The sequence below is a fragment of the Carya illinoinensis genome, chromosome 16 (genome assembly GCF_018687715.1).
Source record: "Carya illinoinensis cultivar Pawnee chromosome 16, C.illinoinensisPawnee_v1, whole genome shotgun sequence".
NCBI lineage: Eukaryota > Viridiplantae > Streptophyta > Magnoliopsida > Fagales > Juglandaceae > Carya > Carya illinoinensis.
Window position 1 is genome coordinate 11,633,358 of NC_056767.1, and position 25,777 is coordinate 11,659,134.

A 25,777-nucleotide genomic window follows, 5' to 3' on the forward strand; every position below is an offset into this window, starting at 1 on the left:
GGACCAGAAAAAATTCAGGCTCAGTTCTACACCCCTAATGAGGGGAATGATAGGGGGGGGGGGGGGCAGGCAACAAGTGTTTTAAATTGATTCAAGTAACTACGTGGAATAAAGTTGCAAATGGATCAAATTTTACAGCTGAATACATCACTAAAGCAAATACCATCAAGGAACTCCATAATTGTCCCGATAATCGACATCTACATATTATTATGCAAATCTACTTTCTTAAAATAGTTCAGCATTATCAACATATAATCTCGACCCGAATGCCCCCATATCAATTTGGGTTTGCATCCTTGTAGTTGTTGAACAATGTAACTCATAAGCTGGGTAGGCATTAGATACACCTAGAAATTAGAAAATAATTCAAGTTTACTTGAAGTTGAATCATGTTTTCAAAAATAGGAAGCAACTGTGTCATTCGATTTGATTCCTAATAACATCATATCATTTGATTCGTTCACTCTAATTTCTAAATCCAAATGACTAATACGTCCAAGATATATATTGAAACATTCAATATACTTTTAAGTGATTGAAAACTTATAAACTATCCAAAAAACATTAGCTGCTAGGAATGGTGGTTTTCATCTTTTAACTGATATCAATGCACATGATCTGCAACAAAAATTAAACTCAAGAAAAAAATGCAAATTTCCCACTATCATATATAAAGGTAACAATCAAAGTATTGAGCATTTTTTTGCTAAGGGAGCTAGTTACAAGACATAAAGTGTGTAAAATTATTTAAATTCTACTTAAGCACAGCTTAATAATTAGATTATAATTACCCGCATGCAAAAGTTTCTTATCCAAATGCAAAGCTGAGCTCGACATAGTGGAGCACTTGGGAAATTCTCAAAAAGATGCATATTGCAGTGACATACAATGTAAGATTGATTGGTCTTTCAAGTGTCAATATGCATAAATTAGGCTCGTTTGGATACTTAAAATATCTCAGAATATCTATGAATAGTAGTGAAATGATTTATGCATAGCAGTGGAATTGTTTGAATTAAGATGTTTTATTGGGTTTTAAAAAATGAGAGAAAAAATTGAATAAAAATATTATAAAGTAAAAAAATTGTTTGAATATAAATTTTTAATATAATTTTTGTTTCAAAATTTGAAAAAGTTATTTCATTTTTTGTGTTGTGTTTGGAAATTGAGAAAAGTTGTATTAGGTTTTGTGTTTGGAGAATGATTCGATAATAATTAGATGAAAAAGTTGATGATTTCAAAATTGAAAAATATTTTTTGTTTGAGTGATGTTTAGAAAGAAAATATATGAGAATACATTGTTACCCAAACAAGGCATAAATAAAATATATAATAGAGGGAGAGAGTTGTTTAGGGATTAGAAAGAGCAGGGGAATTATTATGCCAAATTCATATATATGTCATTTGAAATTTCCACATTTAGCTTGCTAGCAGACATGTTTATATACATATTGGAGAAGACTACATACAATGGCTAAGAAAATGGTAGAACCCACTCTTTTTCAAAAGGAGTACACGAGACTTGTACACCCTAAATATCTAGCTTTACTCAGAGAAAAAAATGTTGCCACATTTGGATATGGAAACATTATGTTCCAACAAAGCGAAGACCGAGATGTAAGGTTTTTCTCTAAGATTAAAGTAGAGTTTGTCAGTCCTTTTTTGGGAGTTTTGCTTAATGTCTTTGTGCTCTAAGTTTAATTGGAGCTTTGTGCTCTAAGTTTAAATATTGGAGCCTGTTATTTCAGTCTTCCCTTTAAGAATAGGCTACATGTGTTTTCATAAACAGGGGAAACTTGATACGTGCAATAGAAATTAGGTCTATAATACTTGATGTGTTGATCTTCATTGAATATTTGAAATAATTACTTTAAAAATAAAAAAGAAAGAAAAAAAATACAGAATTACTAATGGCCAAGAGAAGTAGATAATAAATAGAAAATTCACCTCATAAGGAGGTCTACGACTACTAGTCAAGAGATTGAGGAGAGGGGCCTGAAATTAGACAAAATTGATTATAGGAAACTGAGAAATTCAACAACAACCAAAAAAAAAAAAAGAGAGAGAGAGAGAGAGAGAAATGAGTAAAAATATGGGAATCGGTCAAATATAGAGAAATTTACGTGCTGTATATGGAGACTTGGAACTTTTGCGACCTCTAAAAATTTTCAAACCTAGAAGGCTAAAATTCGAAGAAAATAGTTTTAAGAATTTTGATTCTAAAAAGGAAAAAATATTTAATCACATTAGGTACCTTATATCTAAAAAGGAAAACATACATTTCCTTTGATAATGTGTTGTATGGTGGAATTGAGGTCTCCTTCAACCATTTATTGAAAAGTTTAGGACTTCATATGCACTCCCTTTAGCTTAGGTGTTTCTGTACTTGTTGAAACAAACATTTTTTATTTGGGGGCATCCATCTGTTGTTATTTTATCCAGATATGGCCACTCAAAAGCATGATTATCTTTGATACAACAACATTCCAACTTTCGTAAATTCTTGAGCGAGAGGATCTTCACTGGGGGGACTGCAATCACATCTTTGTTCTCTTCATCTCTCGACTCTGTGCAGAAAGTCATCGAAGATTTTCCAAACTTTCAATCAAGTTGTGTGGAAATAGAGACAACATCTTTGTTTAGTTTAATAGTTTTTTATTTAATTTATTTTTAACACATTTTGTAATTTTACCAATTAAATGTTAATAATAATTCTTATTATATTCTAAGTAAATTAATATTAAAAAATTATATTTTTAAAGGTAATTTAATGCTGATAACAAAATATTTGATTAAACTCATCTAAAATTCTCTATAAATTTCTTAATTACTAACCAAATATCTACATTTTCCATCAAAGTATATTCTTTTACCAAAATTTCTTCCCAAACTTTCATCTATCAATTACAACAACATACTAGTTACAGAAAACACCTACACAAATATGCACTTCCAACAAGAAATTACCATGTCTAGCAACATACTTGTGCTCAAGTCAACAACACATAACAGTAGCACAAAAAGAAACCCCAAGATTACAACCCAATTCGTACAATACACACATCTTTTATGCTAAATAAAAAAATCCAGATCTATCATACTAAGTTACAAAAACCATCCACATAAACTCTGCAATTCCAACTACACATAATAGCCTCACAAAACACAGTTTTCAAAGAGTTTCAGCAATGTCGACCAGCTACAAAGGGTGTTCTGAGTAGTACCTACAAAAACACAACCATCCATAAATGTTGGCACAACAGAAAGTATGCAGACTTTAATAAGATAAACAATGAGATCGACTTTAATAGTTTTCTAACTATTAATTTTCTTATAGCCACTTATATAAATTCTGCAATATTAAGCCCAGAATTAATGCAAATTGTGAGCAGAAAAATGCAAACTGTGGTTCTTGGAATTGTGAGCAGAAAAAATGCAAATTGTGGTTTTGGAAAACTAATTATACTTCTCCCTCCATGAGTATACAAGAAAAAACACCCATGAAAGTGCCAATGCAGTATCCCCAACAACTTGCCTCAGAACAATCACGAAAATGTGAAGAAGCACACACCCCTTGGAAAAGAAACTTTGCAACTCTCTGTCCTTGACAATAGAAGCAAACCAGAAAGTTGATTTATTGTCTTATTTCAGGTTTTTATTTATACAAAACTATTTACAAAACTGATGAGATAATGACCCAAAACATTACAAATTACCCAAGATGACCAACAAAAGAACCCAGAATATTATATCTCATTTTTTTCCCAAACAAAACAAGAATTGCAGTGTTTAGCAGTGTGATTTCCCGACATCATTAATTCTTCAACTACAGACAATGTGTTCAGAAAACAGCTAGACAGTGTGCATCACACTTTGCAACAAATGTTGTTTTAGCATGTTAGATTACACAAATCATGTGCAGGCACATAAGTAGAATCAGTCACATATCAAGGTGCGGGTACATGTAAGGTTCCTATACATGTAAGAGACTTCTGAAACTAAGGGAGAATTATGTCCCTCAAACAATCTAAGGAATTTTGAGACTTAAGTGATGCTCTCCAAGCAAAGGTGGGAATTACAAGCAAGTCAAAGCAGGACATCTAATTGTTATGCTCCAACATTAAACTTAATTTAAGCATGATCTTAAACATATCACAGCCTCAAACTGAAAGTATAGGCATCTCATACAGTGCTGGCAATGGCATTAAGATCCTCTCATGACCCCAAAATCTTTCCCAACTTAATGCATAATGGAAAAAGCTCAACTTAATCGAAAATGAGAAGCTGTCTTTTCTATATTTTATTGGCTAAGCTTGCATATTTATTGAGTTTTTTAAATCTTAATCTTAAGCATCCGGCTCACTTTCCTAGTTGAGGTTTCCTTCTTTTTCAGCCTAATGAAAAATAGGTAGCTCAATAACATTTAAGTAATCAGTGGCCAGCAGAAGGATAATGAACATGCATAACTCTTGTCCACTTCAACCATTTTATAAAAAAAACTAAAGAGTTCTCTCCCAAACTCCAAAATAACCCATAAGGAATAACACAGGAAAAGAAAAACCAAAACTGTTAAAGCATACATAAATAGAGGATACATAAAATAGAATTTATAAGCTCTCCCACTTTTTTTCATTTTTTTGAATGAATTTAATTCTTGGTTCCCTAGCAATACTCAGATTTTCACTCTAGTTATTCGGGGAGGAACAACAGGACTTCTATGGCAAAGGTAATGGCTACAACGTCAACTACCATGTTCAAACAAAAAATCAAGAAATCTCCATCAAAATCAAGAAGTCCCCATTCTTCCCCTCTTACTATTTTTTCAAACAAAAAGTCAACAATAACCATGCTTGAGAGAAATTTTACAAATCACAATAATAAGAGCAAACGACTGCTAGAAATTATGAGAGAGTTAGGAGAAGAGATAAACCACAAATTAACCATCAAGCTGTCTTTGAGCGTTTTGTGGCTGTCGTCGAGGAGGAGGGGCTCAGTCATTGAGAGGGTGTGGTGAATGTCGATCAGTAGGGGTTTCTGGAGTGAGAATAAAAATCGAGAGAGGGATTTCGAGAGTGAGCGAGAGGAAGGAGAGAGGGATTTCGGGAGTAAGACTGGTAGCAGGTTTTGAGAGAGTGGGAGAGTCTCTATCTCTCTCACAAGGCTCAGTCGTTGGGTTATGGCAGTGAGAGAGAGTTACGAGAGTGCTGGAGAGAATGGGGAGAGTTACGGGAGTGAGTGAAAGTTCAGTGAAGAGAATGGGAGATAATAGTGAATACAGTGAGAAAGGGAGAATTTCTCACGAAATTGAGAGGAGCGAGAAATAAATATTAGTGTGCGGTTAGGTTACTATACATCTAAAAATTTTAGATGTAAATGTAGATTTAATTATTTGTATTATATTTTTAACATTCTCTCTTATGCGGACCAAGCAATCTCTCAATGAGTGAGCTGAAGACGTGAAATATTTAATTAAATATGGTAGAGTATAGAGTCAAGATTCAAATTCAGAACTTTTGCTCTGCTAAAGATTTGGCAATGATTAGATAAAAAAAGTTGAAAAGGATTTTGTATTTGAGTGATGTTTATAAATGAATTATCTGTGAATATCTTGTTACCTAAGCAAGCCCTAAATAAAATAGGTAATAGTGGGAGAGTACTGTTGTCTAGGGATTAGAAAGATCAGTAGCGCAATATGCCAAATTCGTATGTGATTTGAAATTTCCACATTTAGGGTGCTAGCAGAATCTCTTTAAATTTTTGTTTGAACTTAAAAGTCTCAAGTGGGAGAAAGAAGACACATAAATTTCTAGGTAAGCATCAAATTTACATTTTGTACTGAAAACAATTGAAATTTACATTTAGATAAGGAAACATTTTATTGCAGCAAGGCAAACACCAAGCTCGTGAACATCAATTAGACCCCTTTCTTTCTCGTATGACCGAGATAAAAGGTTTTGCTTTAAAATTAAACTAGAGTTTATAAACCATTTTTCAAGAGTTTTGCTCAATGAATAGGAAACTTAGGGGCAGTTTGGGAATAGAGATGATTCATCTCATCTCATCTAAGAATTTTGCATCTCATTTCCTTTTCAAACACTACTTAAACACAAATACTTTTCAATTTTAAATTTTAAATTTTTATTTAATTATTACTTAATCATTACAATTTTTCAAATTTTTAAACAAAACAAAACAAAATCAAAATTCTCAAATCCCAAAACAAAAATAATATTAAAAAGATATATTCTAATAATATTTTAACTTAATAATATTTTTAATCAATTTTTTCTCTATCATTTTTCAAAATCCAATAAAACATTTTAACTCAAACTATTTCACTACTATTCACAAACCATTTTATTACTATTAACAAATTTTTTCATTTCATCTCATTCCCAAGCATCCCCTTAGTAAGAAGGCTTTAGGGGTTAGCACTTAGGCTTCTTTGTACTCTAAAGCCTCATTTGGTTACACAGATGAGATAAGATAAAAGTTGAAATTTGAATAAAATAATATAAGAATATTATTTTTTAATCTTATTTTTGTTTTGAGATTTGAGAAAGTTGAATTATTTATGAATAAGCTAAACTCCGAGGATCGGTCCCAATACAATTTTTTTTACTTAGTGATTAAAAATGTGTTTTTTTAATGATGTTGTATATTTTTTAAAAAAAATGTTTAAGGAAATGAAAAAAGTGAATGAAAAAAAATAAAAAACAATAAAAAAGAACAAATGCCCTTATTGGGAGCCGTCCTTGGGCTACACCCTCAATGGATGTAGCACGGCTTATTGTTTATTGTATTTTATGTGGGAATTTAGAAAAATTATAATGATTATATGATATGAGATAGTTTGTGTTGTGTAACGAAACCAGGCCTAAGTTTAATTGGAGATTGTAATTGCGGTCCTCCCTTAAAGAATAGGCTACATGTGTCTTCTTAGATAGGGGAAAGTTGATATATGCATTAGGAATTATGTCTATAATACTTGTGTTGATCTTCAATTTGAATATTTGAAATTTCTTCCAACTAGTACAAATAACTACCTTATAGAATAAAAAAAAGAGAAAGAATACATAATTATTAATGTACAGGACAAGTAAACAATTAATAGAAAATTCACCTTGTAGAGATGGGATCTACGACAGACTGGTAGCCAAGATATTGATAAGCGGGGCCTGAAATCAGATTCTAAAAGAAAGAAAAATATTTAATCACATTATGTACCTCTCACCCATTCAAACGAATCCAATCAATCATTGAACCCCTAAAAGCAAAGAGAAGCCATATATCAAAACCACGTGGTGAAACTCAATTATTAACTCATAAGACGCCTAGCAATTGGAAAATTGATTGATAGTACTCTTGGGTATCTAAATACTACGTTACTACAAGGTGAATGCTATTTAAGTTTTATAATTATATGTACCTCTACTACTACGATAGGATGATCAACAAATAGTTGAAGTAAAGACTTTTTCATTAGGCAATGTTTGTTATAAATTGTAACATACCTTTTGCTTGATAATGTGTTGTATGGTGGCATTGAGGTCTCCTACCATCGGTTGAAAAACTTTGTATCCCATACGCACTCCCCCTAGCTTAGGTGTTTTTGTACTTGTTGAAACAAACATTTTTAATTTGGGGCATTCAGATATGAATATTTCTCCCATAGATGGCCATTCAAAATCATGATTATCTTCGATGTAAAAACATTGCAACTTTTGTAAATCCCAGAGCCAGAGGGTCTTCACTAGAGGAAATGCAATCACATCTCTATTATCTTCATCTTCCGATTCTTTTGCAAGGATTTCTTCCATTTCATTGCATTCATAGACTTTTATCTCCTCTAATTTCACAAGAAGTTTTGCTATGGATGGTGTGAATAAACATTTCAAACTATGACATTTAGATACTTCTAGATGTCTCAAGTAATTGAATCCCTTAATTTCTCGTGGGCCTTTCTTCCATATATGCAACAACTTCGGTAAATACTCTAACGACAAACTTGTCAAATTGTTGAAGATATTGCTTTCTTCAGCATTTAGTCCCTCAAGTTCAAATATCACTTCCAATGAATCACACTTACCTATGAAAAATATTTGTAGACTTTCCAAACTTTCAATCAAGTTGTGTGGAAACAGAGACGATATCTTTGTTTGATTTTCAGTCTCACTCACATTTTGCTTCTCTTGCTTTGTCAATGTAATCTATCAAAACATCAAAAAGTGTGAAGAAGTATATATAATATTTAAAAAAATGACACTTTCAAACTATTTTACTATTATTTACAAATCATTTCACTATTATTCACATATTTCTCATCTAATTTCAACATCTAAATGAGGCCTAAATTAATTTTAGTAAGAAAAATATATAAAAGAAATAACAAGAATAAAAATAATTAATGCAATCATTTAAGTGTTTCAAAAAAGTTATAAATGAAAAGAATAATAAATAGACCTTAATCATGTACCTTTTTGTTAATTAAGTCGTTTTTATTCTCTCCTAAAGAGGAGCTACTATTTCCTTGGGATGGACTATAATTCCTGCAACGTGGTACACAAGACTCTATCCATCGATTGAATAGTCCTAAAGATTCTCTTGCCGAGGAGGAGCCAGCACTAGGCTCTTGGCCTCTTGGATCCAATTCCGCATCCATCTTTCTTTCCTTTCTTCCGCTTTTAACTTCTGAACCAAATGTTTTTAAGTTTGGACATCCAAACAATTTGATATTCTTTATGGATGGCCACTTAAGAGAATGGGCTTCGCTACTCAAAATATATGCTCTCATTTCTTCTCCAGCTTCGTACTCCTTTTGAATAACATTTTCCATCAAGTTGCAATTACTTATTTTAACGACTTGGAGTTGCACTAGTAGTTTTGCTATAGAAGCAGGGAGTAAATTTCTTGAGGTTCTACTTGGCCACTGAGAATTTTCAGATGAAAATTTTGAGTTTTAAGATTATATATTTTAATATTATTATTGTTTCGGGATTTGAAAAAGTTAAGAAAAAGTTAAATTGTTTATTATATTTTGTATGGGGATTTGGGAAAGTTGTAATGATGAGATGAGAATTTTGTGTTTGAGATAAAAATTTTCAATGGCCAAACAGTTTAGACTATGACACCTCAAGATATCAATTGATATTAAGTTTTTAAAACCTTGAAATCCTGGTGAAATATTCTTCCACACATGTGCCATCCCAGACAAGTCCCATAAATGTAGATTAGAAAGTTCTGCTAGGAAGGGCTTGGGGTTCTCTTTGACCTCTAGTCCTTCAAGATCAAATATCACTTCTAGTGATCTACAACCTTCTACATTAAGGGATCCCAACTTGGGCACCCACAAAATGGTGTCGGATGAAAATAGTTTATGAGCGATGGTTTTTGATGTGGTGCTACCTCCTCTTTCAACCTGTTTAATCCATTAATTGAACCATTACAATGTTGTGAGTAGTTTTCATTTCTAATATGTATTTCCTTAACATAGGAAAGTAATAAGATGTTTATTCCCTACAAAACAATATTCTTGAAGAATTATTATATTCTTAAGTTTGTGTGTAAAGTATATTATCTATATCATTTAAACAATATGATTTGATTTATAAGACTCAAATTTTAAAAAATTTATCTTCTAAATCAAATTATACATTCTAAGCAGTGTGTGGTGTACAGACTTTAGAATAGGAATAGTCATTTCTAAATTACAAGTTTTTTCAACAAGGTTTAAAACCATTAAACTCTTCGTTGGGCTTGGCAACATGTACAAAAGTTTTCAACTAATCCATACAGAAATTTAATCATATATGTATTGTTGTTAATTGAGAGAACATACCTCAATTGACTCCGTGGAATTGCAAATGCCAATGAGCCTTGGTAAGTTATTTAATGATACTGACACGAGGCGATGGAAGGTATTAGGTGGAGTACTATTCGATGTGGCTTCAAGTAGATATTCTAAATTTTCACATCTACAAATCTTTAGATCCTCCAAGCAGTATGGTAAATTAATTCCTTTTTGCTCTTTCCCAAACCAAATATGTTTCGAATTTTTTGCAATATCGAAATGCAAAACTACAGCATTCTTCACCAGTGAACAAATTGTTTGGTGTTCCCTAAGATCACTTGCATCCTCCCCTCCAAGTTTCAAAGTATTTTCAAAGAAATATCTCCCAGCTGTCGAATCATAAAAATCAGCACCAATCTTTATCTTAAATCTGAAATTGGAGTTACTGAAGTGCAATTCTTTTTGCAAGCACAAGATACTTGGTACACTAATTTCTAATACCACCAGTTGACTGGAATAAGGAATTAGTTCAGCAAGGCTAGCATTATCATTTGTTACTTCTCCATTTCCTTCCATCGTAGTCTTACATGCCCAATTCCTGAATCTTCCCACATACAATTCTTCTAGTCGAGATAAACCGGATAATACACCAGCTGCTATTCTTTTTAGAGAATCACATCCCTTCATATCTAGTAATTTTAATCGACTAAGATTTCCTATTTCTGACTGCAACTCCTCAATATCGGAATTAGGAAAGCCAAGAATTTCTAGATTTCCAAGGGTTCCAATTGCTGACACATCTCCTAAGCGACAACTCTGCAGATTTAGCATTTGAAGGTTTTGAAAGATTTGGATTGATGGTGGCAACAGTGTTAAGGAGAAGCAACCTTCTTGCATAGACAACATCTTTAGCTCCTTCATCCCGTTAAAGAAATTGTATGGGAACGTTTTTGAATGGTTTAAACATGATAGTCGCAAAAGCTGAAGTTTGGGACACTTCAACTCAATTGGATGCCCTTTCATTTCTCTAAGTAAAAGAGAAATTGCAGTGTAACTATCATATGATCTATCCATCGGTGGCCAATCTTTGAGTCCTTTGTCCAAATTTACCATAAAACCATTTTCTTCTTTGGATGCAATTGATATGACAACATCTCGTACAACATCATGCATTTTGACGCATTCGGCCTTGTTGCCATCCAATAAGAGATTTGATCTTCTAAGATTCTGAACTATCGCACAAACATGTACTCTTGTTTCTTCCACAGTATCCAAGCCATTAAAAAACCTTTTTGCAACTCCATACCTGACTAAATGTTCAACCGGAACATCATAATCTTCGGGATACAAACAACATAGCAAAAAACATGATTTGGCTTCATTACTTTCTAAGTAATTGTAACTGAACCCTATGCTAGAATATACCTTTGCCTGTAGATCAAAGATATTTTCTAGCATAGACATTTTAAGTTGCTGAAGCACGGCTTTCCACTCATTTTTGTCACTTTTGTTCCTAAGAGCACTTCCAACTACCGCAATGGCAAGGGGTAAACGTGCGCATTCCTTCGCAACCTGTTCTGCAATTGAGATTAGATCAGAGGCATTGATATAATCGCCAACCATTTCTTTGAAAAGATTCCATGCTTCTTCCTCAGATAAAAGTTCAACTGGAAAAATCTTCGGCCGAATGCTCTTACCATTGCAAGTTTCTTCATTTCTTGTCGTCAACAAGATTTTGCAGCTCTTTTCTTTAATTGCTTGGTAAACTCCAATATCCTCAATATCAAGTGGTTTCCAAACATCATCTAATATCAAAAGGACTTTCTTAGTCTCAGTCAATATTGAATATAATTCATTTGCTCTTCCATGTAAAAACTCTGCTTGAAGTCTCGTACCTAGCGATTCTGCAAGTTCGCCTTGAATCTTTATGAAGTTTGGATTTTGAGACACCACCGTAATGGCAACTTTATGGAATAAATTATCAGATTCCACTATTCTCTTAATCTCTTTGGCCATTTTTGTCTTGCCGACCCCTGCCATACCCCATAATGCAATCATGTTGATATCGTCATTCTTTAGAGCATTCAAAACATTTTGAATCGTTGACTTTCGTGATTCAAAATCCTTAAACAGTTCTGTAGATGGTGATCTTACTTTCAATGGAGTTTTAATGTTGTACACCCTAGCATAATCTTTACCCTTTTGTAGCAATTCATCGATAACTTGAGTATTCTTTTGAGCTTTCTTACCCAAAGAATAGCGTAACTTCAGATTCGGACACCAACCATTCAAGCACATCCTATTAGCTTTCACATCTTATTCAAGGAATTTCTGGATTTCTTCATTTTGTTTCTCTACATTTGTCAGCCAGGTCTTAACTTCACTTGTGACTACTTCCTGATTCCATTGGGCTCCATTAACAGATTGTTGCACTGTCTCATTCTTCTCAAGTATTCTCTGAAATTTCTCTTCAAGAGTTGCAATACTACTCTTGTACAAAACAAGATAGCCAAACTGTTCTCCAACTGGACCAACTGAGTAGTCTATTATTTTTTCCACGATTAACGAAATGATATCCATTTTTTCAAAAGTAGTTTTTCTGTTTTTGTATTTTTTTTTCTTCTAAAAGCACAAGACGAAATCTGCCTCCTGCCCATTTACCAATCAAAGAAGCAAAACAGAAAAAGAGTATGTCAAAAATTGGAATATCATAGAAAAAGGAGCTAGTAGATCGATGTCACCACGTTGTAAAAAAAGAAGATTATTATGGCAGGGGACATCTCAACTACCAACACGGTTTTTTGTATAAAATTCTCTTGTCGATATACGATTCATTATATTCATAATTCAGATCATGTGGAGGGTATCTAATTCCATTTTCTTTTTGTCTTTTAGTGTAGGCGTCCAGCAGAGTACTTTTTCATTATTTGATGATACAATTACTGACAGTTAAATGGTAAATATAGATATATTCTTGTAACGTTTTAACAGTGGTGAAAAGAATAGATCTATGTGATAATGAGAATAATGCAAGTTTTTAAAATAAAATAATATTTATATTTTGAATTTTACGCAAATAATCTTACATACTGGAATGTTAGTCATGGAAAATATAAATATTTTAAAAATTCAAAATTCAAATTAAAAATAAAAAATTGATTAAATGAGAGTATGATTTAATACGAATAACATATAATAATAACATTAGCTTCTCTTCTGATGTGAGTTGCTTCCCAAAACTTTAGCTGTGAAAGAACAAGTTATGTATTCCAAATAAAAGCTCTAGAGTAAATTAATATATTTTTTCAACCTCATGTACCGATTGTACGTGTATTCAAACTTTCTTTTACTCTTTTTTTTTTTCACTTCATTGAAGAAGTTGAATTGAAAATTAATGATGAGTTTTTCATGACGAATCATTTCCTTTTGTCTTGTAGTGTCGGTTGCAGAATACTTTTGTCGACAGTGTTCAATGCCACTTTTCAATTATTTCGCCGGAGTTTGATGCATGATACACTTTAATTTATGGAGCCAATTTTAAAAGTATTTTCAAGGTAACGTTAACACACATATATCGTGAACAAGTAATTAAAAATTTTGTGACCAATTAAAAGTAATTTATTGGATGCATTAATAAGTGATCGAGGAAGAAATTAGTAAGAACCTCTTAATTTTGCAAGATCAACGACTTCTTTCAGCTCTTCTAAGTTTTCAATATTCCCTCTTTCTCAGATGGACAACCTCAGCCAATCTATCCGAGACCACAATCTGCAAAACTTTAATGATGAAATATATAATAAATTTCTTAGCCACACTTTTTGTCGGTCAGATAATGTGGCGGATATCTAATTCTATTTTCTTTTGTGTTTTAGTGTCGGCGTCCAATGGAATGCTTTCCTGAGTCGACAAAAACTCCCAACAAATAAAATCATCTAGTGGAAAATTGGGGCAAAATGAATAGTTTTAGGAATATCACAGAGAATGAGCATATGAACTTATTAATATCGACAAAGATGACCACTTTTGGGGCACAATGGGTGTAATCCATAAAGTTGGCCCTTTGGTGCAGGATAGAAAATTCACTAGTTTGTAAGCCAGGTTGTTTGGGAATTTAGATAAGAGGAGAAATTCTTATTGCAAAATTTTTTATAATTTCATTTCTAAATATCATTCAAATATAAAATACTTTCTAATTTCAAATCTTTAATCTTTCATCTAATCATTACTCATCATTATAATTTTTAAATAAAAAACAAAAAATAATACAACTTTTTCAAATATTCAAAACAATTTTTAAACTTCATATATTTTTCTTTAATTTTTTTCTCTCATTTCTGAAAACATAATAAAATATCTTAACTCAAATCAATTCACAACTATTCACAAACCATTTCATATTATTTACGGAATTATTGTCTCACCTCATAACCTAAAAATGCCCAGGACAGGTTTGGGGCATGGGATGAGACACAAAATTATGATATAATCTCATTTTATCTTATCTCATCTTATTTCCAAATATAATTTAAATACAAAATTTTCAAACTAATCATTATAATTTTTTCAAAATAATCATTACAACTTTTTCAAACTTTCAAATAAGAAATAAAAAATAATTCCAACTTTTTTAAATCCTCAAACAAATTAAATAATATTATCAAACTATATTCTTACAATATTTTAACTTTATAATATTTTTTATTCAACTTTTTCTCTTTCCTTTCCTAAAACCCAAAAAATACTCAACTCAAACTATCTTACTACTCTTTATAAACTATCTTACTACTGTTAATAATTTCCATCTCATCTCACTTCCCAAACCTATCATAGTCTACACAAAATGATTTTAAATTTTTTTTGGAAACTGGTTTTAGCTCATTATAAGATTTGAAAACAAATTCCCAATCTTGCGCCATAGAAAGACTAACTATATAACATGTAGACTAATTTTATATTTATCCTTATTTAATATGTAAAAGGCTTATCATAGAATTAGTATCAAATTTCGCGCAATGCTATATATAGTTACTTTTGTATACTCTTTACGCATTCTACTGATGTGATTGGTTGTATCAATTTTTTAATGTGCAGCCAATCACATAAGTAGAGTGTGCAAATAAATACGTAAAAATGATCACACATAGAATTTTTGTTTATAAAAATATTCTCAAGTGACAACCAAACACTAGAAAAGAATTTGTTTTCTTGTAAAAGAATTAATTTGCTAACAAAATTTCTATAAAAAAACAAATGTTTTTATCCAAACAAACGAACCCCAGCCAAAATTATCTTTGGCCAAAAGTTTGGGATATATTAATTTTTACTAATTTTGACATTTTTTTAATAAAAAACCTAATTTCGAGCCAAATATCTTATAAACATTAAAATATAATATTTTAAAGAAAAATATTTATCCAATTATTTACTTAAGCTATATACTTTAACAAAATTAAAAATTAAAAAAAATTAATTTAAAATTTACAACTCGAAAATAAAATACATTTAAATTATATCTGTCCAGTATGTTGGGTGACGGGACCTTGCAACCCAGCTTGCGGCCCAGGTTACTCTTATTACACTTCAGTTGGTGGCACCTCTACCGTTGGATTCTACCTATGTCCTCATCTTATTACTCTTTTTCGAGTTGATTAGAGTTTGGTATTGTCCTATTAAATGGACAGAAGTACTAATACTGTGTCTTTAGACTAACAACCTCAAAACTACACCAACTGCTTAAACACAACATTTATAATAAATGTGCCGCCTCATAGTTTCACACAGCTCAACACTACAATAATTGTTATCGTTGAGTAATTATTTATTTATATACTTAAGTTTATTTTAATTAACCATCAAAATAAAACTTGACATTTTTCTAGATCTTGAAAATCATCAGTGAGCAAGTTTTTACTAAATTATTATTAGAAAATTCTAAATTTTCAAAGAAAGTATTTTCATTTCAAACACAGTATATCAATATAATTTGGTTTCTATGACCAAAAAGCAATCAAGATTCATTGAAAGAGAGAGAATAAACAAGAACGAAGCGCCAATACAACCAAGCAGAGAGAATTGAATATCATCAATCTCCTACCTTCTTAATTTTTGATACCCCTTTCAACTATTCAATTGGGCTGTAGGTTATAAAGACAAATGGACATAACTCTAATTTCTTTTTATATATATTTACCTAAAATATAGATTTATAGTAAAATATATGTGAACTATTACATTCTTTGATTTTTTAATATTAGCTTCAGTATGAGATCTTTGTCTAAAGCCAACAAAAAAGGAGAAACAGAACAAAGAAATATATAGCACAATTACAGATCAAAGAAGTATTCTATTGAAAAAAGAAAATAGCTTTGAATTGGAACAAAACGATGATGCAGAAGAAGGGAAAGTTTCTAGGACTAACCTCTACAGCCTTCTCTAGAAAGCAGAGAAGTATAGGTATGGCACAGAACTGTAGGAATGGATTTGAGAAAAAAAGTGATGTTGGAAAACAAGAGCAGAGCAGCAGCAAAGCGATATTGAGCAAAATGTAGGGAATTGACCGATGTTCTTTTCTTCACATGCATTCCTACATCCTTCCTTGCAAACCAATCTCAAGAAAGGATATATGTAAGCAAGTGCAGATTCATTTTCAACTATGGCAACTCACCATCATATTGTTAATTAGTTCTGAGAAAAGTAAAGAAGAAGGATAAACTATAAAAGAATAAAAGGAGAATGGAAAAGAAATGTCATTCTTGCTTGGCCATTTTGTCATGGACGTTCTTTTCTTTACAAGCACTCCTACCTTCCTTCAAAATCTCTCTCAACAACTATTTCTATTGCATATATGGCATATGGGGTCCATACTTCATACATTCTTGTGGTTTTCCCTTAGATGTTATTAAACTTTATAAGAAGACAAAAAGAAATATTTACAATTTATACTAAAACTACAATATGGCAGAGAAATTTCTACTCAAAAGTTGTCAAGTGTTGTGAAAATTCACTTGTTCTTGATCAATTGGACTTTTTTTTGAGTAACTATGAAACACTTCGCATGAAATCAAGAATGAGGAAGTGTTGGGGAGCTGATCAGGAAGGGCAACTTTATGTACAGCGGAGCATTTTATTTTTCCAGCAGATAATAGAAAAATTTATGCAAACAAATCTTGAACACCCAAGTGAGGTAGATACGGACATCCCTGTACACAAATAGAATGAAAAAGAAAGAAAGGAAAATGGCAAAGAGAATGTGATTCTTGCTGGCCATTTTGCCATCGATCAAAGTTTCTTTTCTTTACAAGCATTTCTACCTTCCTTTGAAACCACTCCCCAATGGTATAAAAGCAGATTCCACCTTTACATTCTTCTTAAAAACTTCTGAAGTTTTTCGTTGCATACTCTGAAAAATTGATTAAGAGAATAACTTAGATTCTAATGTGAAGTTTTTCATTGCAGCCGTGGGTCGTTTCTTCGGAAATTATAGTCTAGTATCGAACTCTATTAAAAAGACTCGAAACTATCGGTCTAGAAGGTTTATCCAAAAAAATGGACAAAATTTTTTTTGATAGGATTGGAACTAATACAACGTTCTTGGTTCTCCGCCCATTCAGATACTTTGGCACAATACAAGCCTTGAGACTTTTGAATCTCTTGCTTACGAGCCACGATTAAAAATGTTGTCTTCAATTTGGGATACTCCCGTGAGGTTTGTCTATTGTAGTTTGAAAAATTTTATTTACAAGCCTTTATATTGACAAATATCTCAGCGTTGATGTAGAAGCCTTCAACATCAGTTCACTACCAAAAAAAAATTAGATTGGGTTATTTTTATTTCTGACGATACTAAAATAACCGGAAATAGTCATATTTTTATTTCACCCAGAATTTTGTGGGTATTTTGGAGCCGAAATTGAAGACTTTTTCCGGCAATTTTTGGTCGCCGCAATTTAAATCCCCTCCTTCCCTGTTTTCCCCACTTTTCCCCTCTCTCTATCTTGCTCTTTCTCTCTCTAAGGTTTAACATCCTCACAAATTTCTATCGTCGCCACCGATGCCGTCTTCTCATCGACGCCGGTCAGTTTCTCATGCTCTCTCTTTCTCTCTCTAACTCTCGCTCGGATCGTAGCTTAACATTTCTCGATCTGTCACTGTCATGGATTCCATTTCTGTCAAGTATCTCACAATAAGGTCCGAGTCCTCCAGAAAAAGTAATGAATTAAAGGTTTTTCGATACCTCATTAACGTGAATTTGATAGTACTTAAATACAACGGAATAAAATAACTGATAGACTAACGTGCCTAAATATAATAGACACGTCTGAACCCACTAACATACTGGCCCCACTTGGCCTACTAAAGCAAAACAACATAAAGAAAGCTAAAGACACGGTCAAAAGCAATAAAGTGGAGATAAAGTACTAAAGTAGAAAGAAAGTGGAAATCAACTGTTGCAGACTCCTATTACGTGCATGAACCTTCTGGAACAATTCCCTCTATCCCATTTCCACCACACGATCACCCTTGGGATGAGACATGGAGGGAGGTAATGTGACAGTTTCTCTCCCTTTCTTCTTTAATTTCCTTTCCGTTGGCTACCAAAAATGTTTAATAACCAGTTTATTGTGATTGTAATCCAGGGATTTTAGGGGTGAACCTATATTAGCTGTTTGTTTGGAAGAATCGCTTGTAAAAATGTTTAATAACGAGATTTTCTCGATATTTGGTTTTGCTATAACCTCATTTTCTGTTACTGCATCAATAATTTTGTTCATTTGTTTGCTGGAATTAAATGACTCCAATATGCTTGTAAATAATGTTCAAAGTGGAGGAAAGCTACAACGGCAAACTGATGTTCTCTTTGCTAATTAATTGACTTTTAGGCATTGGACTTGAGCATACCATTTAAAGTTGAAAATCATGATTTGAATTTGTTAAAATAAATATTTTGCGATCAAAGAAAATGGTTTTTCTGTCTTAAATAAGTATAAAAACTATTTTATTCTTCTTTCTCAATTTGGTTATTGGACTGGAGCATATATATTGCCACAGCCCACATGTATAGGCATTGTTCTTTGTCCAAGAAACTAATATAGACAGTTGGGTACTGGAATACATGCAATACTGATGTGTTGATGCAGCTTTAAATGGTATAGCACTGCATGAAGATGCAGCTTTTATCACTTGTATGTGTTGATCGAATAGACAGTCTTTCTTTCCATATTAAAATGTCTTTCTTTCCATATTTTAGAAGCATTAATTCTTGGGTAAGTGGAGAGTGTAATGCAACACTTCAGAATTAGATAGTGTAAGGTTTTCAGATGTAAAAGCCTTTCTCCTATGGTATTCCGTCTTTGAAAGGTCAGTAAACCTTTGTTGGTGGAGGCATGACTTCTGCAAAATCTAGAAAAGAAAACACTAAGATATGAGATTATCTAATGCAGATTTTGCTGCAAGACATAGGTAGTCCTAAGATTACTTGAGTTGTTGGGTAAGGATCTCAACCCAAATTGCTTCCCAAAAAACTTGAACTTTCAACCCCTTTTTTGTAAATGATTGAGGCATGAAAGTGCTTTGGTCCAAGCATATACATTGCTTCAAGTTACCTGATTTATGGGAATCTCAAATCTGAAGTACCAGATGTTTGCTCTCAAATTCAATTCTTTTAAATCCTGTGATAGCGTGTGGACAAAATGCACATGATTTTTAATTGGCTGGTGCATTCTCTTTCCTTCCTATTACAGTATGGCTAACACCAATATTCTTTCTTTCTTGGTTGTAGGGAAACCGAAAAGAGACCCTGCATTCTTTATCATAGTCTGCAGATTAGTATGCTATCTATCTATATTTATTTATATATGATGAATGAATAGTTTACCGAAGCAGATCAGATTATTGTTATGATGATTAATTGTTAATTAGAGGAGAGGGTGTGTGGATGCAGACCCTCAGCCTCGTTGCTGCTGCCCTAAACTTAGGATCCTATGAAGAGAGCTAAAACTGCGTTTCAAAGGTGTACCTTTGGCCTTAGATAAAAGTCAGCTAGAAATGGCTTTTCACCACTTGTAAACCTTTCTGCAAAACTGGCTACCATGAATAAGAACCCCCTTTTTTTTTTCTTGAAATGGCATCAAGTTTTGCAGGCTTCTTCAACATTGAATCCTCCAGTTTTGCAGAATCCTCCTAGTTTTGCTCCCATTGAGATCCAAGTATTTCTATCATAACAACCACATTCTTTTAGCACATTTTTCATTATACAACTGCCATTTTTCATTGAGATCCAAGTATTTCTATCAAAAGATTTTAATGACTTTTGTCTCTGTTTTTTTTTTTTTTTTTTTTTTTTTTTTTTTTTTTTTTGCATGATACACATCTTTTTCACTGCCATTAATGCAAAGAGTTTTAAACTTTGAAATTTGCATGACATTAAAGAAGCTGTATGTACAACACTACTACAACTTCCGACTCAGATTTGTTGGCATGGCCATCCACCTTCCAACTTTTGCTAGGTTGACTTGAAGTGCTTGTCTTTGAATTTGAATGGAAAAAATAAGTTGTGTTTGCTTTTAGTGAGAAGGAATCTGTACAACTTGGGGTTGATCAGATCATATTCTTAATTGGGATTGTAGCTTAATATTCTTTGCTTCAGGTTTGGGCTTTGTGTACATAAATAGAGAGATACAGAAGGTGGGGAAGTTGCTATAGTTGGCTGGGTTTAGTTGGTTTAATAGATAGGATTGAGACAAAAGATTAGGTAGAAGAAAATAGCACAAAATGTGTACATAATGACTTTGTTTTAAGGACCTAGTTATAATGGTTGACTTCATTTTTATTTTATTAAACTCTCCTGCTATATATCCTAAAGAATATTATCTGATTGAATTCCTGCTATAATGGTCACTCCTATAGTACTTTATGAATTCCATACCCAAACAAGGAAAAACCCATACTTGACTTTCTATTACCTATGGCACTTGTCATAATTTATTTTATTTCTCTCATGAAATTTTTTATTCATGTAACATCTACGATAAAAGTTATATTGTAACTGATATTTTAGGTTTCTGTGTTTTTGTACAGCCCTGGTTCGTAAGGAAATCTAGTATGAGACTGATAGAATAATTGGGAAGACAAAGTAGATTTCTCCTGTTCCTATCGATCTTAGTATCTATTCTCCAAATGGTGTGTTACTAATTTTAGTTTTGTTGTCAACTTTTTTGCCTTCTTATTATTTGGGTTAATTTGTTATGATGTCCATGGAGTGCTATTATCAAACTCTGTGTATTTTGTATGTGTTTTGTGGGAAGTTATGTTATTATGTTGTAATAATGACCAACCAAGCAACTGGAACATATTATATTAGATCTAGCTGCAACTATTCTCCTTATAGAGACATCATATCCCTAATGCTAAACATGTTACTTGAACTTGTATAAATATAATAATTGGTATATGTATATGCGAACTTTATAAAGATGTTAACAAAAAGGGTAAATATTTGTATGTCAAACATTTGTTGATAACGACATAAAATTCAAGATAAATACTCTATTTTCTTAAAATATGATTGGTGTTTTAATATTTTCTTAAAAATTTATGTGGCCACCAATCTATACGTACAATATGTAGTTCAAAGTAGACACTATCTATGATGTGGGGGAAGAAGGGAAATGCGAGCTTTTATATGGTATACAAAAGTATGAGGGAACGATAGAGGAGTCAAGCAACATTTATTTCAAATGTGGCGTTTTTGACGCACCAGCTGATTTGAGTAACTATATATATGGAATCGAGCTGGAAATGGATCAAACTTAGTAACAGCGCCTGAATAAACCACTAAAGGCAACACCATCAAGGAACCGCATGGTTGCGACGATATGATTATCTTCTATATAATATTATGTAAAAATCAATGTAAATAGATCGGAAAATTTTATAAATCACACTACTATCACCCTCTCATTCTACTATATAAGATGTGACACATTTATTACTTGGATGATCCTTTGTTATATGTTTTGTTATTATCTAATGATGATAAATGTACTACATCTTATATAGTAAAATGAAAGTAAGATGTGAGTGTGGTGTATAGTATTACTCAAATAAATGATTTAGAAGAGAAAAACAAATATTGCCCAAATCCAATAAAGATTAAGCATTTCTTACCATATTTATGCAAATCTAATTTCTTAAAATAGTTCAACACTATCAACGTATATACTTGACCCGAATGCCTCGTATCAATTTGAGTTTGCGTCATTATAGTTGTCGAACATTGTAACTTATAAGCTGGGTAAGCATTAGATACACCTAGAAATTAGAAAATAATTTGAGTTTACTTCAAGTTGAATCATGTTTTCAAAAATAGGAAGCAACCATGTCATTCAATTTGATTCCCAATAACATCATATAATTTGATTCGTTCACTCTTATTTCTAAATCCAAATAACTAAAATCTCAAAGATATATCGAAACATTCTTATAATCTGTCTTACAATCCATATGACTAATATCTCAAATGACTAATAGCTTAGACAATCAATGCCCAGTTGCAATTGTTCCTGCACCAACATGATGAACCTGCATATAAAGTTGTGTGATGCAATTACAAATAAACTTTTAAATGATTGAAAACTTATCAACTATCCCAAAAACATTAGCTGATAGGAATGGTGGTTTTCATCATTTAACTGATATCAATGCACATCATCTGCAACCCAAATTGAACTCAAGAAAAAACGCAAAATTTCGACTATCATAAAGGTAACAACAAATTAATGAGATTTTTTCTAAGGGAGCTAGTTAGAAGACAAGTGTGTAAAATTATTTAAATTCTACTTAATCACAGCTTAACAATTAGATTATCCAAACGCTTCTTATTATCCAATGTACAGCAGAACTCACCATGGTAGAGCACTAGGGAAATTCTGAAAAAGATGCATAGTGCATTGACATAAAATGTAAGATTGATTGGAAACTTAGAATATCTCAGAATATCTGTGAATAGTAGTGAAATAATTCATAAATAGTAATAAAATTGTTTTCTGTGTATCGTCAAATTGAACAGATCATGGTGGGTATCTAATCCCATTTTCTTTTGATGATACAAATTATGTAATGTAGCTTGTGTGTGGTATAAAGTCTTTTAAATAAAATTATTCTTAAAAAAATAATTTTTTATGTGAGATCTAAGTGAGATCTAAATTTATTCAATTTTTTCAAAAGAAGTATGCGAAACTCCTAAAATTGTAAATATCATTTTTTCTAAATATATATATATATATATATATATATATATATTTATATATATCTACTAATACTCAATTAAAAATTATGATTTATTCTTATGTTGACTTGCAAACAATTTAATTTAATTTAATTTTTTTGAAGTAAACTTTCATTACATATCAACGTGTACCTATACAACTTCTATCCAAGAATCACTGTGCTTTACACTTTTCTTGGACAATCTTCCGTCCAGACTTTTTTTATCTCACTAGACAAGCATAGTTTTGACAAACAATGAGCTACATTATTTTCCTTTTGATTAATGTATTGAATTGACCACCTATGCCTACCAGACAAAACCTTCTTGACATCCTCAATTAACTGACCATACAAACTCTAGCATTCATCTTTGCTGTTTACAACCCTTACCACTTCTAGCGCATCACCCTAAAAAACAACCTCCCCCATATTCAACTCGGCACAGACTTGCAATGCTCTCCATAGAGCCAAAGTCTCTGCAATCACAGGGTGAGCCACCCCTTCTCGGCTTGAACACAGAGTCAGCTACGCTTCCCCATTTGCATCCCTCATGATGATTCCAACCCCCATCCTTTTCAACTTTGAGTCATAAGCAGCATCCGAATTTACCTTAAGTACTGCATCACCCACTGGCGCCGCCTACTTATAACCCTCTCTATTGATACACCAATACTTGTACTCCCCATTTGGCTATTCTGGGTTACCTGCAATTCCTCTATTTGGATGATTTTTGCTTTAACATCCACATCCGAGTGAGTAAATTTTCTCTTAAATTTTAGCTAAAAATCATCTTTCCTTAATTTTTTTTTTTAAATTTTAGTCGTGTTTTCAAAACCTTCTGCATATCACTTCCTATTTTTTCTTTATTATATTAAAATAATATTTTTCTATTCTTTGTTTATTATTTTTTAACTTATTTCTTTTTACATTTTCTTAACTATTGAGTTATTTATCTTTCTCCTTGTATTTTGAACTATTAATTTCTAATAATTTTAAAAATAAATTAATTATTTATCTATTGAAGATTGTAATATTTTCAAAATTTATTATTTTTAATCATAATATTTTTTTCAAAAACCATCTTTTTGGGGAATGACTATAATTTAGGCGATGGGAGTTTTGAATCCTTGATCGCTCGGATGCCAATGCGGAAGGAAGTCTATATTATGTGCGGCGGCAAGGGTTAAGTGGTCTACGGCTTCAGTATGATTCGGTATATGTCCTGAGGTCAGAGCATGAATGTAATTTTCTTATTTCATTAAGGGTCTTTAAGTCATTTTCTTTTTATGTTATGGTTGAGCCCGATAATGGGCCAGTTATTTTTGTGGGTCAAGTGTTATGACTGAGTCCAGTTATTTTTCAAGTGGGTTGCAATGTGTTAGAACGTACGTAGTTGCCTTTGGGATGTGCCATCGTGCTATTAGTGGGTCATTCATGTAGCTGTTTTGCTCACAAATCTGTACGATAAGTTGTTTAGAGTAAACACCATCTATGATGTGGGGGAAAAAGGGTAATGCGAGTTTTTATTAATGGTATCCAAAAGTATGAGGGGTTAGGGGTGTGCAACCTGATTCGGATCCAGATATTTAGTAATAACCGGATTTGAATGTTAAAATTTGGGCGGTTATCCGCCCAACCAGATTAAAACAAAGATCCGTAACTAAATTATCGGAATTTTCGAGTTTCGAATTATACTAGAAAAAAATTTGGCACAGTTCTACACTCCTAATGAGGGGAATGATAGGGGGGGGGGGGGGGGGGGCAGGCAACAAGTGAGTGGTGTTTATGATGCGCTAGTTGATTCGAGTAACTACATGGAATAGAGCTGGAAATGGATCAAATTTTACAGCTGAATACATCACTAAAGCAAATACCATCAAGGAACTCCATAATTGTCCCGATATCGACCTCTACAAATTATTATGCAAATCTACTTTCTTAAAATAGTTCAGCATTATCAACACATAATCTGGAGCCGAATGCTCCCATATCAATTTGGATTTGCATCCTTGTAGTTGTTGAACAATGTAACTCATAAGCTGGGTAGGCATTAGATACACCTAGAAAGTAGAAAATAATTCAAGCTCACTTGAAGTTGAATCATGTTTTCAAAAACAGGAAGCAACCGTGTCATTCAATTTGATTCCCAATAACATCATATCATTTAATTCGTTCACTCCAATAACATCATATCATTTAGTGCCCTGCTGCAGTTGTTCCAGCACCAACATAATGAACCTGCATATAAATTGTGATGCAATTACAAATAAACTTTTAAGTGATTGAAAACTTATAAACTATCCAAAAAGCATTAGCTGCTATGAATGGTGGTTTTCATCTTTTAACTGGTATCAAGAAAAAAAAATGCAAATTTCCCACTATCATATATAAAGGTAACAATCAAAGTAATGAGACTTTTTTGCCAAGGGAGCTAGTTACAAGACATCAAGTTTGTAAAATTATTTAAATTCTACTTAATCACAGCTTAATAATTAGATTATAATTACCCACATGCAAAAGTTTCTTATCCAAATGCAAATTGGAACTCGACATATAGTGGAGCACTTGGGAAATTCTCAAAAAGATGCATAGTGCAGTGACATACAATGTAAGATTGATTGGTCTTTCAAGTGTCAATATGCATAAATTAGGCTTGTTTGGACACTTAAAATATTTCAGAATATCTATGAATAATAGTGTAATGATTTATACATAGCA

The 25,777-nt window shown here is 32.3% G+C and overlaps 2 protein-coding genes and 1 long non-coding RNA gene across 3 annotated transcripts; 1 reads left to right on the forward strand and 2 right to left on the reverse strand.

Moving 5' to 3' along the window:
- Positions 1 to 2,928: 2,928 nt before the first annotated feature.
- LOC122299088 lies at positions 2,929 to 8,206 on the reverse strand. Its single transcript, XM_043109020.1, has 3 exons — positions 7,518 to 8,206; positions 7,127 to 7,194; positions 2,929 to 3,227 (listed from the first exon to the last, which is right to left on the reverse strand). The coding sequence occupies exons 1-3, from the start codon at positions 7,821 to 7,823 to the stop codon at positions 3,203 to 3,205; spliced, it is 399 nt and encodes a 132-aa protein (XP_042964954.1). The 5' UTR covers positions 7,824 to 8,206; the 3' UTR covers positions 2,929 to 3,202.
- A 789-nt stretch (positions 8,207 to 8,995) lies between these two features.
- On the reverse strand, positions 8,996 to 16,456 carry LOC122299084 (probable disease resistance protein At4g27220). The gene is made up of 4 exons (XM_043109008.1): positions 16,212 to 16,456; positions 13,458 to 13,561; positions 9,842 to 12,442; positions 8,996 to 9,421 (listed from the first exon to the last, which is right to left on the reverse strand). Exons 3-4 carry the CDS (start codon positions 12,089 to 12,091, stop codon positions 9,011 to 9,013), a joined length of 2,661 nt encoding a protein of 886 aa, XP_042964942.1. The 5' UTR covers positions 12,092 to 12,442; positions 13,458 to 13,561; positions 16,212 to 16,456; the 3' UTR covers positions 8,996 to 9,010.
- Positions 16,457 to 17,110: 654 nt separating this feature from the next.
- Positions 17,111 to 21,176, forward strand: LOC122299089. Its single transcript, XR_006239576.1, has 2 exons — positions 17,111 to 19,618; positions 20,870 to 21,176. It is a non-coding gene; the product is annotated as an uncharacterized LOC122299089 (long non-coding RNA).
- Positions 21,177 to 25,777: the final 4,601 nt, after the last annotated feature.

Coding starts and splice junctions, on each gene's coding strand:
- LOC122299088 (XM_043109020.1), bottom strand. CDS start 7,823: ATGGAAGAAATCCTTGCAAAAGAATCGGAAGATGAAGATAATAGAGAT. Junction 7,195..7,517: donor AACACATTATCAAGCAAAAG/GTATGTTACAAT, acceptor TCTTTCTTTTAG/AATCTGATTTCAGGCCCCGC. Junction 3,228..7,126: donor GTAGATCCCATCTCTACAAG/GTGAATTTTCTA, acceptor GTGTTTTTGTAG/GTACTACTCAGAACACCCTT.
- LOC122299084 (XM_043109008.1), bottom strand. CDS start 12,091: ATGTGCTTGAATGGTTGGTGTCCGAATCTGAAGTTACGCTATTCTTTG. Junction 9,422..9,841: donor ATTCCACGGAGTCAATTGAG/GTATGTTCTCTC, acceptor TGGATTAAACAG/GTTGAAAGAGGAGGTAGCAC.